Source organism: Odontesthes bonariensis, chromosome 2 (genome assembly GCF_027942865.1).
Source record: "Odontesthes bonariensis isolate fOdoBon6 chromosome 2, fOdoBon6.hap1, whole genome shotgun sequence".
Taxonomy (NCBI): Eukaryota; Metazoa; Chordata; class Actinopteri; order Atheriniformes; family Atherinopsidae; genus Odontesthes; species Odontesthes bonariensis.
In genome coordinates, this window is record NC_134507.1 from 11,399,660 (window position 1) to 11,414,872 (window position 15,213).

Here is a 15,213-nt window from a genome sequence, read left to right on the forward strand (position 1 = left end):
ACAACACTGTGTCTCTGTGCTTTTTTTTACTTCCCCAAGTTGTCTGTGGCTGACAAGGCCATTTGTTAATACCAGAGTCTTAAATCACAAAATAGCTTTAAAATACACATATAATTTCATTAAAAAAAAAAGAAAAAAAAAAAGAAAGGAAGAAGAAACTGACAGATACAGGCTTGTCATGATTCCCATCACTATTTCCGTGCTGTTTTGCATGCATTCAGTTTTAACAACAGACTACATATATAGGAAAAGAAGCGGATGAAGCTACTGTGACACCCAGCCCAGAAATAGTCACAAAACAGAATATACTATATTTGTGCGGCTGAACACAAATTCTGCGCTTTTTTTTTTTTTTATTGTTGTCGGGGTTTTTTTACGTGCCAACTAACACAACTTTCAAATATTTTCCTAATCTTTACCAAGTTGTTCTTAACACCTAACCTTAACCACACTGAAAGCACAAGGAAGCAGTGGATCCTAAGAATTTTAATTTCAAAGCACAATCCCTTTAAAACACCAGTGGCTCAGATGAGTCATACCCATTCCTCTCTGGAGTTAAGTGTGCATCCAGAGGAATAAAAGAAACACATCTGTGAAGGACAATCAATAAGGTTTTTGTGTTTTTACAATCTTTAACTATGAGAATGGATATTGACATCACACAATAGTTGGGAAAATAAAATTTTATCGCTTGATTTCAGCATTTGATCATCTCCATCTTGTAATTATTATTATTTTTTTTTTTTATTGCCAGATATCACCATATTTGGACAAATGATATCTGAACCTGACTGGACAAAAAAACATTTCTGTGAGGCCTTCTATCTATTTAGTCATGGTATCCTTTTAAAAAGGACCACTAATCCCCAGGACCGCCTTTATCTAAATGCCCCGTAATGACTTATCAAGTTCATAAAAGTTAACTTTTATTTAACAAGGTCTACTGGAACCAGAAAGGTTCTGGGTCCAACACTGAGCACCCCACAGTGGCACTTGCACATTAGTTTACCGATGAGACCTGGTGGCAACGTCCATGCTTTCTATCCAGTTTGAGTGGCGCTTCTTCCTCAATGATTTCACCAACTACTGTGACCAATCAAAAGCACAGCCAGACTTGTCTCAAATGTGGTGGTCCAGAGTTGTTAACCTTTTCTGGAAACCAAATGCGCTCACTCAATCATTACCGTGGATGAAGAAATGGTTCCATCACTGGTTTGGCCGAATTGTTTTTCTTTTAATTTCGTCAAACCTCAGAAAACATTTCCTTCACCCCTTCTTCTTCTTTGGGTAATGGGACATGAGTAGAGATTTAGCGCCACCAAATATTTATCTTCAGGCGCTTAAATTGTTATGTTTGAATGACCACAATTTGATGTGTATAAACTGACATGATTGCAGCTGCCGATGACAGGCCTGTGGCCTATTTTGGCAAGTACACATCATTTTAATAGTTAAAACCTATCTTTGTTAAACATATTTTTAGGGGAAAAAAACTTTGGAAACTGTTATTTACAAAGCTCATTGGTTACTGCAAGCTTACTAGTTTCTGTAAAGTGTTATTTATGTCATATCTGCTCTGTGGCATTTCTGTTTACAAAGCTTAGAAGCCAGAACAGAGATATGACTTTTATTCATTTATAGAGCGAATTACACAGCAAAGGGTCTCCGGAATAAACATATAAGGAAAGATGTTCTAAATTCAGCTGAACTCCACCAGTAACATCTATAGACATTAAACGCATTTACACTACTTATTATCAGGTTAGCAGTAATCCTACACTGAAAGGGAAAAATAAGTATAAGTATATATATATATATATATATATATATATATATATATATATATATATATGCATAAAATGAATGATTGTTTTGACCCAACATCCATGTGTGCAGCGTGGTGAGGACTGTAGTCACTTCTTTCTCAACATTCTTGCTACTTTCTGCTCACACTCCTGGCTTTCCTTTTGATTCTATCTGGAGTCTTGCAAGTAAGAGCTCAACCTAATGTGACCGCAGTGACACTACGAGTGGAGAGATATGCGTCAGGCCTGCGACTATGGTGGCTAATCAAAGGTGCAGCCAGATCTGTCCCACATGCTGTGGACCAGAGTGGTTAACCCCACTGGGAACCACACGGGCTCCTGTGGGTAGATGCGATAGATTGGTCACCGGTTTGACCAGGGATTTTTTCTTTCTTTTTTTCGTTTTACTTTGCCAGACCTCAGTAAAATTTTCCTTCCCACTCGGGCAATCCTTGCTGAAGGGAACAGCGTCATCATGATACGCAGAAAATATTTCTGATTTAATACAGAAAAAAATGTCTGACATGTTGACATTTTTCATGATATTTCAACACAAATGGCTGAAACGTAAAGTCAAATCTTTATCATCTTAAATGGTTCAAATTAGATTTGGTCATATTTTGAATGGTACAGCCATTCCATACACTTCATTTCAGAGCTATTAGATTTCCCATGGTTTAAGAATTAAAACAGTCTATATAATGTAGACTGCCTAAAATGTACGCAGTGCGGGGTAATTGCCATTCCCTTAACATTTTCATGGCAACATTTTAACTGGATGGAGGAAGTCTTTAAATTCTGTCCTTAACAAAAACTATTTACATTACCGTTTACATTTTCATTTAAAACTCTACAGGATACTGATAAAAAACATGGCTGAAAGTAAACCCCCTTCAATACATGTCACCCACTAGAAGTGTGCAGTAGTGTATTTATCAGCAAAGACAGGCCCTTGGCTTACATTTTCATTGCTTCTACTTACTTTGCTGTGTTTCAGACATTTTTGGGCTGCAGCCTTTGAGCAGAGGCTGTGTATGGGGGCGTAATAAAAATGCAGCGATCAGGTCAAATCGATCTCTCTTTCCTCTGTTCTGCTCTCTGTCTGTGTGCTACACACACATCCGGGTCTACTCAATAGAATGGGAACAATGACAGAAAATCTGCCAATGCAGCATTTTCAAATCAGGCTGTATGGAGGCACATTTATCTCTACTTTAGAATGCAACTGCTGTGAAGCAATCGGTAAATAAGTTTTATTTCTCCGATTTGTTGCTTTGTCCGTGACTTGCTGCAGGGGATTAGTTTCAGTTCCTTCAACACTGCTGTCAGTGCAAAGAGATACCCCCTGTGACTATGATGTGTTTATATGAGAAATGACTGGTAATACAGTGCAAAAGAAGGATTTTAAAGTTGTAGCAAGTAAAGCTAGTTCAGATTCTGCTTTATATACAATTCGGTGGTTCCAAACCTTGGTATCAGGCATATAAACAAGTTCACAACATAAATATTTCAGGTTGTAAGATGATTAATTAAATAGAAAAGTAGACAATGTCTGGATTTTAACAAGCGGCCCCACCATGCTCTTTAAAAGCCTAAAATGTTGTGAACATTTAGCTTCACTAGTGATTTTTAATCTCATGTTTCATTTCTTGTATGAAGTCTTGATGTGATGTAAGACAAATGTAGTAGAGTATGAAATACAGCATTTCCCTTTTAAATGTGGTCAAGCAGAAACAACAGAACAAAACACTCATTCGCACAAACATATAGGCTGGGAATTGGTTTGTTGTGTAGCATGCTCGTTCCAGGCTGAAGCCCATTTGGCAGAGATTTTTGTGGCTGACTCAGACTTGGACTTCCTGTGTAAAGTCCTGAGTTCGTGCAGTGAGGTATTGTTGCATAACACTTATCTCGACACCACACCCTGGGACTGGGAAGGGAGGGCAAAACCAGTAACAGTCTGTCTGGGTCTCTGCACTCTCGCATCTATGGTATCACCGTGAAACCACTCCTGGTTTGACAAAATATGCATTTACAAATAGCACGGCCGGGACATTTTATATAGTGTCAGCACCAGTTTGTGGTATTAATGTGGAATTTCAGGCATCAACGCGCCCTAAAAAGGGTTCAGAGCAATAAATTCTTGAGTTACAATTCAAGTTTATGAGCATTTTTATTAAGGAAATCAATTTGGCATACTCTGATTTTATTTGGAAAAATTAATGGCTTGTAGAGATGCTATAAACCGCAATTTACTCCATCTCACAATAAAATGTACTCCCCGTATCTTTTTCATGCTGTGTATGAGCAACTTCAAAGTACGGATAAAAGCAACAGTGGTACAGAAATCTGACAGAGAGAGACAGGAGGAAGCTCCTTTGTTGAATGGAAAATATATCAAGACTCCGCATTTCTTTGTACATTTACGGGTCTGTCTTTATTTTATTCTAACTGGTAGATGTTGATTCATAAATCTTGCAGAACCCCTTCAAATATTTCCCAAAGCATTCCCCATAAAGATGTTATCGTGCTCAAGTTGAAATCTTTTAAAGACCCATTTTTTTCTTTTGACATACATGTACAGTACAAATACTTGTGTGTATATTTTTTTCTTTTATCATAGGATTACTTCTAACCTGACAATAAGATGTGTAAATGCATTTAATGTTTATAATTGTTACTAGTGTGGTTCAGCTGAACTTTCAGACAGATCTGAATCTTTAATAGAACATTAAGGATGTTTTACATGTGATCACTCCACATTTTTTTTCATTTAGAGTGAAAATGGATGCATTTAAGCATCTCTTTTTAAATTAACAGCCTCTATTCACAGATTTCGGTCTTCTGCATAAACCAGAGCCCCAAAATGACTGCGCTGTCATTTGTAAAAGTTTGAAAGGTTTAATAAATCTATTTCAATCATAGCAACAGGGAGTTAATGTAAGCAACTCAAGAGCTACCCAGTGTTAAATAATATTTCAGAAACTTTTAGTCCTAAATTCAGCCTGTCAGGTCAATTCAGGCAAATCCTTTCCAAAACAGGTGCTACAGGCGTTACACAACAGTGGGAGGTTTAAAAGGCTTCTGAACTGAGAGAAAGACTTTTCAAGGAAGGCGCTCTCTGTACATTAGTGTGTCTTCATTTGTCTTGGGTTGTTTTATTTTTTTTGTGGTGCGTTTTACGCAAATAAGCTTTATAAATAAGTAAGTTACCAGACTTTTTTATGTAATATTCTATCTACATAGATTATTTTGCTTAAATACTTTAAGACATAGACACAAATCACTCTCAAATAAGCACAATAACTATTTTAAGTTCTATTTTATTAAAACTGAAAATTCCAGGATGGAAGAGCAAAGTATCCCGGGAAAGCTTTTATTCATTTGTTTTCCAAATGAAACACTAAGCTGACGCGTGTAAATAAAGGATCATTCACAGCGCAGCTAAAACCCCTAACCCGCTGCAAAGCTCATCGCTGTTCCCATGCTGAAGTGGTTAGCTTTGTGACAGTCCTGAACAGAGTGTCTTCAGCGCTCCTGTCAGACAATGTTGAGCAGCAATGTCTACGGCAGAGGCCGACACCGTCAGTTCCGATGTTTAGCGAGCGAAATGTTCCTTCTCTGCGACACCCAGATGAAAAATGCACATGAGAGAAAAGGGGAAAAGACCACTTCTCTCGAAGCGCACTCCTTCTGGCAGAGAGTCAAGGGCAAGATGCCAAGGTACTACTTTTCACTTTCCTGACATGAGGCTGAGGGAGGAAAGGGGAGGGGTGGGGAGGCGGTGGGGGACTGCAGTTGGGTGCGTGCGTCAGCAGGTCCGCCTGGGACTCCCTTGCCAGGAGGTGGGAAGAGCATGTGGTTCTTATCTTATCGATGGGAGGGCTGGAGCACTGCGTCCAACACTGACATGAAGTGAGCATCAGAGAGGAAGCGCTGAAAATGAAAGCGCTTCGATTCCTGCTGCTCACCTCATTCACTCACTGAGGCTGTGCAGGTGAAGCTGGGTGCATGTGTGCGCATATGCAGGTGAGTGAGCAAACATACACCCACCACTCGCACATTCCAAAACAGCTGATGGTGAGGTCACCTGTGAAGCTAAAAAAATAAATAAAAAATTCACCAGTCAGTCAAAATCTGTCAAATGAAGGAAATGTTCCTTCACTGTGGACTTAAACTGCAGTCCCATCACTCTCCGGGACACGCCCCCACATTGTCAACAGAAATTCCCCCGAACAAACATCCAAATTCACAACTTACACTTGAGAGGGAAACACACAGAGAGAGATTTCCATGGAAATGTAATTTGCATTATTTCCACCTGCATGGTCCAGGTCATAAGGCATGAAGGCTAGGGGCTATAAATGGCAGCCTGAGATGTAGATAAGGCATGTCCCTTGATCCACAGCTTAATAGTGAGGTCACAGGCAAGCTCTCAAACTGCAGTTAGACACATGGCTGACCACCTTTGTGTCAAACACACCTTCTTGTGCAATTCCTTCCGTGGAAGGAAACTGAACAACAGTTGAAGGCAGCCGATATTTTGTAAAATGTTGTTGACAATGAACCTTAACAGAACCTTAAAAGTAAAGCTGGAGTTCAGCATCTTGTCTGATGCTGGTTTGATGTAGCGGCATACGCCCCCCCGCCCCACACAAAGAAAAAGCAACATCAGTAATCAGGGGTCATGTTCCCTACCCCACATCTGGTCTGATGCTGAACTCTGCAGCAGAGGGGCCTGTGGGGACCCCGTAATGAGAACCACAGATCCTCGCTTCTTCTCCAGAGCCGGTTTCTTTTATAAGCCTTGACACGAGGACAAGTTGTAGAGAAATCTGCGCGCATGTGGCCTTTTCCCATCCTCTCAGATACCAACCCATGACAAGCTGACAAAGGGTCAATGGACGCCTTGAGGAGAATGTCATCTGTTTCACCGCTCAGCCTGTGCACTGTGCCCTGGCACCGATCCAGTCCCGAACACTTTGTGATACATAAAAAAGGTTCAAACCACATAGCAAGTCCATTTTCTTTGGCTTGAATTTCCTGAGAAATTTATCTTCAATGTTGTTTAAATCAACACTGAAGACAATTCCCGATGAGAAACTATTTGGCATGCGTTTGTCCCAGGCTGGAATTATCTAATCGCTCAAATACCAATCAGACATGGATTTTAATATTCCAGACACATTGAGCACTTCATGCATTTATACACTTTGGGACTGCGCTGGGAGAAGTCCTCGCTGTGTCAGAGATGGCATGCGCTGGGGCAGGAAATGTCTAGCGTGAGCACTTCCTGCCTGACAATGCAGCCTTCTTCACCGAGTTAAGCAATTCGTCGACAACCAATTGCATTTGAAAATGCCTGAGAGATCATATTAGGGCTGACCCCGACCGAGCTCCTACACTGACCAGTGTTATTAACAAACAATGCACGCACATATGCGCATGCAATTTCTCGAACATCAACACACAGCTTCAATATCTCACGACTGATTCATTATTATCTAATTAATTATTTAAGCAAATTGGGACTAAACTGAGTCAACATACGCTCTCGACAAACTGGAGTGTTTTTCTCAAGGGTGGACCGGGATGGCTGGAGAATCCAGCAGCAAGTGCTATTTCAAAAATGACAAAGAAAGAAATATACCAGATTGCGAGCTGGCAAAATAAAACATTTCATCACAGGGACAGCCCTCCGCTGCCTTTGTTACTTTTAAAATGGTCCATCACACGTCAGATGTTTACAGGAAGCATGACAGTGCTATCATAAATATGTGGAGCTGATGATAGCATCCATTCTAGTTCTTTACTTGTCTGTGTCCGTGTGTTACTGTTAACATCAAAAGCCTTGGATAAAGTATAATGAAATGATGCCAATCAAAAAGGAAACCCTGCTGGAAGAAGGAAAAACAGCGCCGTCAATTTAATCCTCCATTTAACCCCGATTCACTGACAGCTGCGCAACGTTTGGAAAAAATGAGGAGCATATATGTGAGCTCGGACTCTCACACAGACAGCCACGAACCAACGCTCGACCATGAAATTTCTTCCACTCTCTTTTGTGACTGATTGATTCATTTAAAAAGAGAGAAAAATAAATTGTACACAGCTGGATTACTTTCAGCTCATGGTAGTTTTTACTTCAAATTACTCGTCTCCCAACATGCGCAGCCACCCTAACCTACTGTTGTTTTTCAAATTCAAAACGGGTGGAAGCTTTGTGAAATCAGACATTCTTGTCCTTTCTTGGTAATTATAGCAGAAGGATACTGCACCTACATACTGTACCTCAATAACACATTCCGTGACTACCATTTACTGTTTTGTGTGTACTTTTGGCATCACTCAGTATCCCAGGCCCCAAACTACTAACTTGTTATTACAGGGTTGCCACTAAAAGGTCACTTGAGGTGCCACTGAAACAGCTGCAAGGACTGACATTATTCAGACTGCAAGTTACAATCACAATGAATGTATATACGTTGTAATAATTCCTACATTTAAGCCTCCACAACTATACCATAAACTGGTCATACCAGATAAAAGACCAACAAGATAACATTTAGCACTGAAATGCTGAGGAAAAATATTTAGCCTATTACATAGGAAAATAATTACTCCATTTACTGAATTATCTGAGCTGTTTTCTTATGCTTGCACCGTATTTATCTACTTTTTGTTTTTTCCTTTTACATTTAAATTGTGACTACGACCTATTTTAAAACAAGCCGAATCACAAAAAGTACTGATATAAACACGTTTATGTATTTGAGGATGAAAAATGTCCATTGAAAGTTATGGGATGACAAGATAAAGTGCATATTATGAGTGTTATACAATTAGCTTTGCGAGTACAATAACTCCAAGGGGGGGAAGGGGTGGGGGGTATGTAAAATCATGTTTCCATACACCAATAAGTACCTCAATATGAACCTCAAATTGTCGCTTAAGGACTGAATATTTTTCAGGTTTCTTTTCAAGAAGGAGAGCCGAAATAGTACTTTCTGTTTTCACGCTATCCGGCTCATGCTGTGGACCATGGCTTCGCATTTTGGTGCCAAAAGCTCTCATTTTTTGCAGACTCCCCCCCCCATGACAGACTAACTCAAGTCTGATGGGATCCGTAACCTTTCTCTACATTTTTATTTTAACAGCCCGTGAACACACGCGGGATATTTTCAAATTTTCAGTGGTGCCTGGTCTAGCTCAGCTCTCAGACTGTCATTCATAAAGTTGGATAGACAAATGAGCGAAATGAGGAACGCCTGCGGGACTAAACATCCCAACAGAGCCCGCGTTGTGAGATATACTGCACAGTTGGGCAAAGCGGTTTTTGACTTTTGCGCAAATCTCAGATTTTTTTTAAATTTTATTTATTGCTTTGGCACCCTTTTAAGTGTATGTCAGAGATACCTACTTGCACCCAGGAAACAGTCCGTTAACCTTCTGAAACAGCTTGTTGAAGACGGACCATCTTCCATGTCGGATTGTGAGCGCAAAGGGAGAGAGGAGCCACGGAGAAAAGTGCGCCTCTGCAGCTGCAACTTGGTGCGTCTGGGCAAGAAAAAGAAAAAAGAAAACAAAAAAGAAAGGAAAAAAAAGAAGAAAAAAAAACTATTCCAAGACGTGCTGAGGTGGTGATGTCCTTAAATGCTTGAGGCTGTGCACGGTTTAAGGAGGGTGAGGAGAGCAGTGTGCTGCCGCCCCCCTCCTCCACCAGCGCTATGACCCAGCACCGCTGGCCGAGGTTAGCTACGATCGGTCCGCCTCCCCGGCGTGGTGGCTCCGCTGTGGATGTGCAGCAGCAGACTGAGCAGGGCTGAGACGTCAACGCACAGACACAGAGAAAAAAGGGAGTAAACACACATACACACACGAGGAGAGACTGGAGAGCAGCGGAGTCAGTACATAGGCAGTATTCCTTTGTCGTTTTCTAAATAAAAGCCCCCCACAATGGGCGCCGCATCAGGGCACCTAAACATGCTGAACTGAGCAGATGCTGTTTCGTGTTGATCAACTATTGAAACACGGTGCTTTGTATCCAAGAATACATTGAATACGATAGCAGAGTAAAATGAGGGGAACGTGTGTGTTGTTGTTTTTTTTCTACAAACTAATAATTTGAAAAGTCAACCGTCGCTGTTTCCGGTATTTTTGTACACTTGTCGCGTCTGGTCAGCTCACTCTTGACGTTGCTGAACCGCTGTTCCTGTTCCTGAATTTGGCTGCGTAAAAGGGGCCGAGCCAGTGGCCTCGCGCTCTCCAGGGACACGCCGCTGTTTCCTGATCCAGTGGTCAAGGAGGAGACGACGACGATCCCCGCACTTATATTTACTAATGGATGATCGATGCACCGCACACTGACTGAACGTACATAGCGCGCCTTGATCCGGAGCGTCCTTTGACCTAATGCAATACGATCAAGAAGCAAAGATAGTCCGGAGAAGACAGTCTGTCTCGTGAAAATACATTAGAGAAAGAATAAATCGCACAAACTTTGATTTTATGCGTAATTATTTACTGTAAGATAAGATTAGTCTGTGTGCTTTTGTGTGAATTACTGTTAGTATTTTGGCCCCAAAGCCTCGCATTTGCTAAAGAAATCATTTCAACTGATTAATTTCCGCATCAAGCTCAATAGGGCATTTACATAAATCATCTTTATCAAAAATAAATGGAATTGGCTGAGTGAAAAAAAAAAAAAAAAAAAAAAATCGTTGGAATGTCTTAACAACTCTTAACAAAAACTGCTAATCCCTACAAAAATAAGACATCCGCAGTGCTACTATTGTAATTCTAATAGTTATTTAGACATGCTCACTATAGTCCTGAAGTGGAAATATAATTCAGTAATAATAGTTATTATAACAATAATATTTCTAATAATAATGATAATAACCGACGCTATTGTGACAATAATAAAAATTGATTGAATTAACTCAACTTTTGGTCAGTCACACTTTCGTGTAACCTGAACCAAGTGGTGAGATATAGCAATGAATTACACACAATCGTTTGACTTCTACTTTGCAGTGTTGAAATTAGGAAGTGGTGCAATTAAGATGTGAAACCAGAGAACACCAGAGTGCAATGCTGGATGTTTTTTCTCATTGTCTTCTTTTGAAATCATCTCCCAACAATTTCCAGATCTGTCCGACGTGTCAAAAGGCCAACCCTTTGTCCCTGTTAACTGCACACTTTTGACGTTAAAGCTTGCAGAGGAATGCACCACCGGCAAAGGTTATATTTCCACCACTAATGCAAAAAGGACATACAATTTATCCACAGTCCTCCTGACAACTAATGGAACTAATGTTGAGCCATAAATCAACAAACAACCAAATAATGTAAAGCACTGGTGGTTCAGATTACATGCTCGACAATTATCAACATATCTGTAAATTCATACTGCTTGAATTGCAAATCTGTCTTTCAGCTAGAGCCGCTGAGATCAGACTACAAGATCAAGTCCCAAATGAAGCGAGCTTTCTATCTCTACAACCTTTTGCAGATGTGTGCCCGTGGTATCAACGCTCGGAGCAGCTGAGCGGCTTTGACTCTGCAACATGATACAGCATAAAGCGTGCCAGACTCCCTCACGGCTGCAGCATCACATACTGATCATATCGAGACAGAGAGGTGTGGGGAGCTGTGGCAGGCTACGTCAGCAAGTGCACCATCAATCACCGGAATTCCTCCACTTGCGAGCAGCTGGCCCATTCAGAGGTCATGCACAACATAATGGATTCTCTCTGACACTCTCTGATGCTTTTTCTTCCACTTTAGCCAGATTTGAAAAGCCCTTAAATGTAGAAACAACACATTAGTTAATTTCTCATCTGTGAGGCTGCCTTTTATTTCTGTCTGTGTCTATCTGTTCATGTGAAATACTAATTCAATATTATTTTATGATGCCCAGAAATCCAGGAAACTGATGGTGCTAAAGAGAACTAAATACATGCATCCATTTTGATGGAGGGATAAAGAGCTAAGTCCAACACGCAAACAGCTTCTTAAGAGATAATTCATGATAATAATAATGATACTTAAACATAATTTGGATGTCATATCAGTCTAGAAAAGCCAAGCAAGTCAATTTCAGTTCCATATTTCTAGTAGCCTATGAAAGGGATTTATTTCAGATTTAAAACTGAGATCAATAAAGCATTCTGCAATTAAACACAAACAAGAAAAAAAACCCAGAAAAGTTCAAAAAGGAGCAGCAAGGAGCTCATGAATCTCTCTCAGATCCTTTAGGGCTCACCTCTCTGCACCCTCCTTTCACTTCAAATAGCTTATGCACACACATTTAGATAGAACACAAATGTTTGATAACCTTTCCCCACAGAGCTTATGACTGGACATTCATGAGCTTACGTGAGAAGATTATGGATGAAGATGAAGTGAATATGGTTGCTCACAAGGGATGCCACAACCCTGTGTGTGACCCAACAGTGAACCCCTCTGATCCGCAGCGCTCCAGAGTGGCAGAGCAACTGTTTTTCATTGGTGAATTATTGCGTAACAGGAAGTAACTGACCAGCCCAATAGTTCAACTGTGTTTAGATTAGTCCTCATAGTATGGACATAGTATGTTCCGTTCCGAGACAAAGTTCTTCATTTAGATTCTCAAATGTAAGAAGAAACCAAAGCAATAGAAAGATTTTTGGCAAATCTTGAGCTGTCAGATGTTTGCTGTTCTATTTTAAGTACACAAGGCAATCTGCATTTTGTTAGGGACACATTGTTGGTTGCTTGGGAGTCGCCCAGCATCACTGATAGTTAAGTGTTGAAGTGTTGGTTTACTAGATACAGCACACGTCGTATATTTGAACATATATTATAATATTTATTTTCCACACTGATATCTACGCATTTTAGTACACCTATTCTGATGAGATACTGTGCCAGTCAATGTTGGAAATGTAAAAATAATTTATCCAAGTAAACAACCAAAAACAATCTATCGTAAAAATCCCTCCTTTGTATTTCAGTAAAGGCTAGAATTGATTAACCGGAGCTGCTTTGAGGTGGTTTTATTTGTTTTATTGTGTTGTTAATTTTTCCTAACGGGGGCACAAAATTAAAACTTTAAAGAAAAGAAAATCAGCATAATCTTACATATTTAATCAGTAACTGCGTATCCTGTTATCACAAGTCCATATGTGAAATCCTTGTCAAATCCCTGTAACAGAGCGGCCAAATAGATGGGGTATATTTCCCTCTATAATATGTTGAAGTAGGAAAAATGCAGATATGACTTTCACCAAGTAAAAAAATGAAAATGAAAAATAAATAGAAGAGGGTATGTCATACGTAGAAAGGTCAAGAATGGGTTTTTTGTGGCAAACTTTGCTTCATGGCGCGTTTTTATTCTGGAAAGAATTTACTTCGCACCACAGATTTAAGTGCACTTCAGAATATCCATGAAGAATCTCCCCGCACTTGATCTGTATCAGTTTGGACGGGGAGCACATGCTCTTTCCTGAGTCAAGAGTCAAATTCTGAATCCATCTATAAAGGGATAGCCTATGTGATACAGAAAAAAAATATATGGAGACCAAAATCATAATGATGAATTCAGCCGAACTTTCTTATCTATCTTTATATGGGATGTGGGTGTCACATGCAGAGGCTTTCTGCGGTTGAAAAAAAAAAAAAAAGAGCTGCTTTACTGTTGTCCACTGGAGATCAACAGCTGACTGAAGGGTGAGTTATCGGCAGCCATGCTGAACTGTTCTAGTCCCTCGGTTGATTTAGCAAACACCCTTCTGATGAGTATACTGAATATCTCCCAACAGAAGAGCTGCACACCTTCAGACATGTGTGTACAAGCTCGCTCAGAGTCTTACCCCCTTCGCCCCACATGAAAGACCTCATCCACTTAAGCACATTTCGGATTCAAGGCGCTGTACAAGCTTTTTGTGCACTGCACACACACGGACGTAAGTGAAACATTTACAGATCACATGCAAACATGAACACACATACACACACACAGGAGCATACTTACATCTACGCAGGCACACACACACACACACACACACACACACACACACATCACATGCAGCAGACACACACCACAGAGACTTCCAGTCCCCTCCCCCCAACTGAATAGTCTGTTCTGACAATCCACAGGACAGCCGGAGCATTGACGTCAGAGGCAGGCCCATGAAAATACAGGGTCCCTGGGGGGGTTGAGAGAGTTATGCACATCTTCACAGCTTGGCTTGCAACTAGTTCAACAACCAAAGAGCATATAACTGCCTCTGTTTACTCTTATGTGTCGGAAAAAACGCCACAATAATATTAATAAAAAAAGGGGACATATTTACACAAAGCCTGACATGCACAAATTTGCATGCGACTGCAATGCGGCTCATCTCAAATGTGACGTCCATAGACGTCATTGCACTGTGATCCATTAGGACAAATGTGAGATAGGTGCATAATTTAAATTAATGGAAATCACAAATCACAGCACACCATTACCTGCCCTTTGTCGTCATAATCACTGCCATTTTGAATAACTACTCTCAGACTGCTGTATATTAGACATACCCAGAGGAAAGGCTTGTTTCTCCCTTAGACATCTTATGTCCCAGGAGAAAAGATGACATCTTTGTTTATCACTTAATGTTATGAAACTCGGTCTGTTTTTCTTTTTTTCTACTGAGACATCATTAGGACATGAGGCCCATTAATCGCATTGTTCTCACTCTTTCTCCTCTCAACATTCTAAAGATTGTCACAGTGTGTAAGCTGATATAAGCTTGTACAGGTAAATAGTCATCTAGATTATTTCAGGCAATAGGTTTTCATTCGCTTGTACAGCCAAGCTGATGGGGATATTTTGAAATGCCACAAAAATTAAATGTGCATCAGGCATTAACTGTTTGAAGCGGAAAAAAAACTAACCTGTGTTGTGTTGCAAGAGAATGGCTGTATAGTATATGATGGTTGTGGTTGTAATTCAGTAAAAGAAGTAGATGTCCCAACAGGAAACAAACCTCGAGGAGGAAAAACTATTTTGGTAGACAGTCATAACAGGAAAATGACAAGTCATCCGAGTTTACTGTGTGCCAGCCTAGACCCACAACAGCTGGTGAGTTCACATAAGATTTGCAAACCCTTAGTGTTTGTCAAGTCTCTTTTGAAAACTGGCCAAAACCATCTTACGAGAGTGTATATTATTCAACAAGGCTCCAAATTTAAACAACCAAATAGGCTTTTTGTTTCCGCCCTTAGATATGGCCCATGGGGGCATCCTCTAAACCTCTGCCCCTACACACAGCAGGAGGTAAATATGGCTCATGTGAGTATTTTCACATAGAAGCAAATGTCTTTCTCAAGTGTTTCCTTTAACAAGCCACAAAGTGCTGAGGAGGAAGGAGGGGGATGGATG

The 15,213-nt window shown here is 40.3% G+C and overlaps 1 protein-coding gene across 3 annotated transcripts in view; it reads right to left on the bottom strand.

Annotated features, from left to right (window-relative positions):
- pde10a (phosphodiesterase 10A) overlaps positions 1–9,653 on the bottom strand; it is a 38,110-nt gene extending 28,457 nt beyond the window's left edge. For 2 of the 3 annotated variants that reach the window (XM_075477019.1, XM_075477030.1), the window contains exon 1: positions 9,226–9,653. In XM_075477019.1, coding sequence (XP_075333134.1) covers positions 9,226–9,289 — 64 coding nt within the window. In that variant the 5' untranslated portion in view covers positions 9,290–9,653. The remainder of the gene's footprint in view (positions 1–9,225) is intronic. The other variant, XM_075477026.1, reaches the window with a different exon arrangement.
- Positions 9,654–15,213: the final 5,560 nt, after the last annotated feature.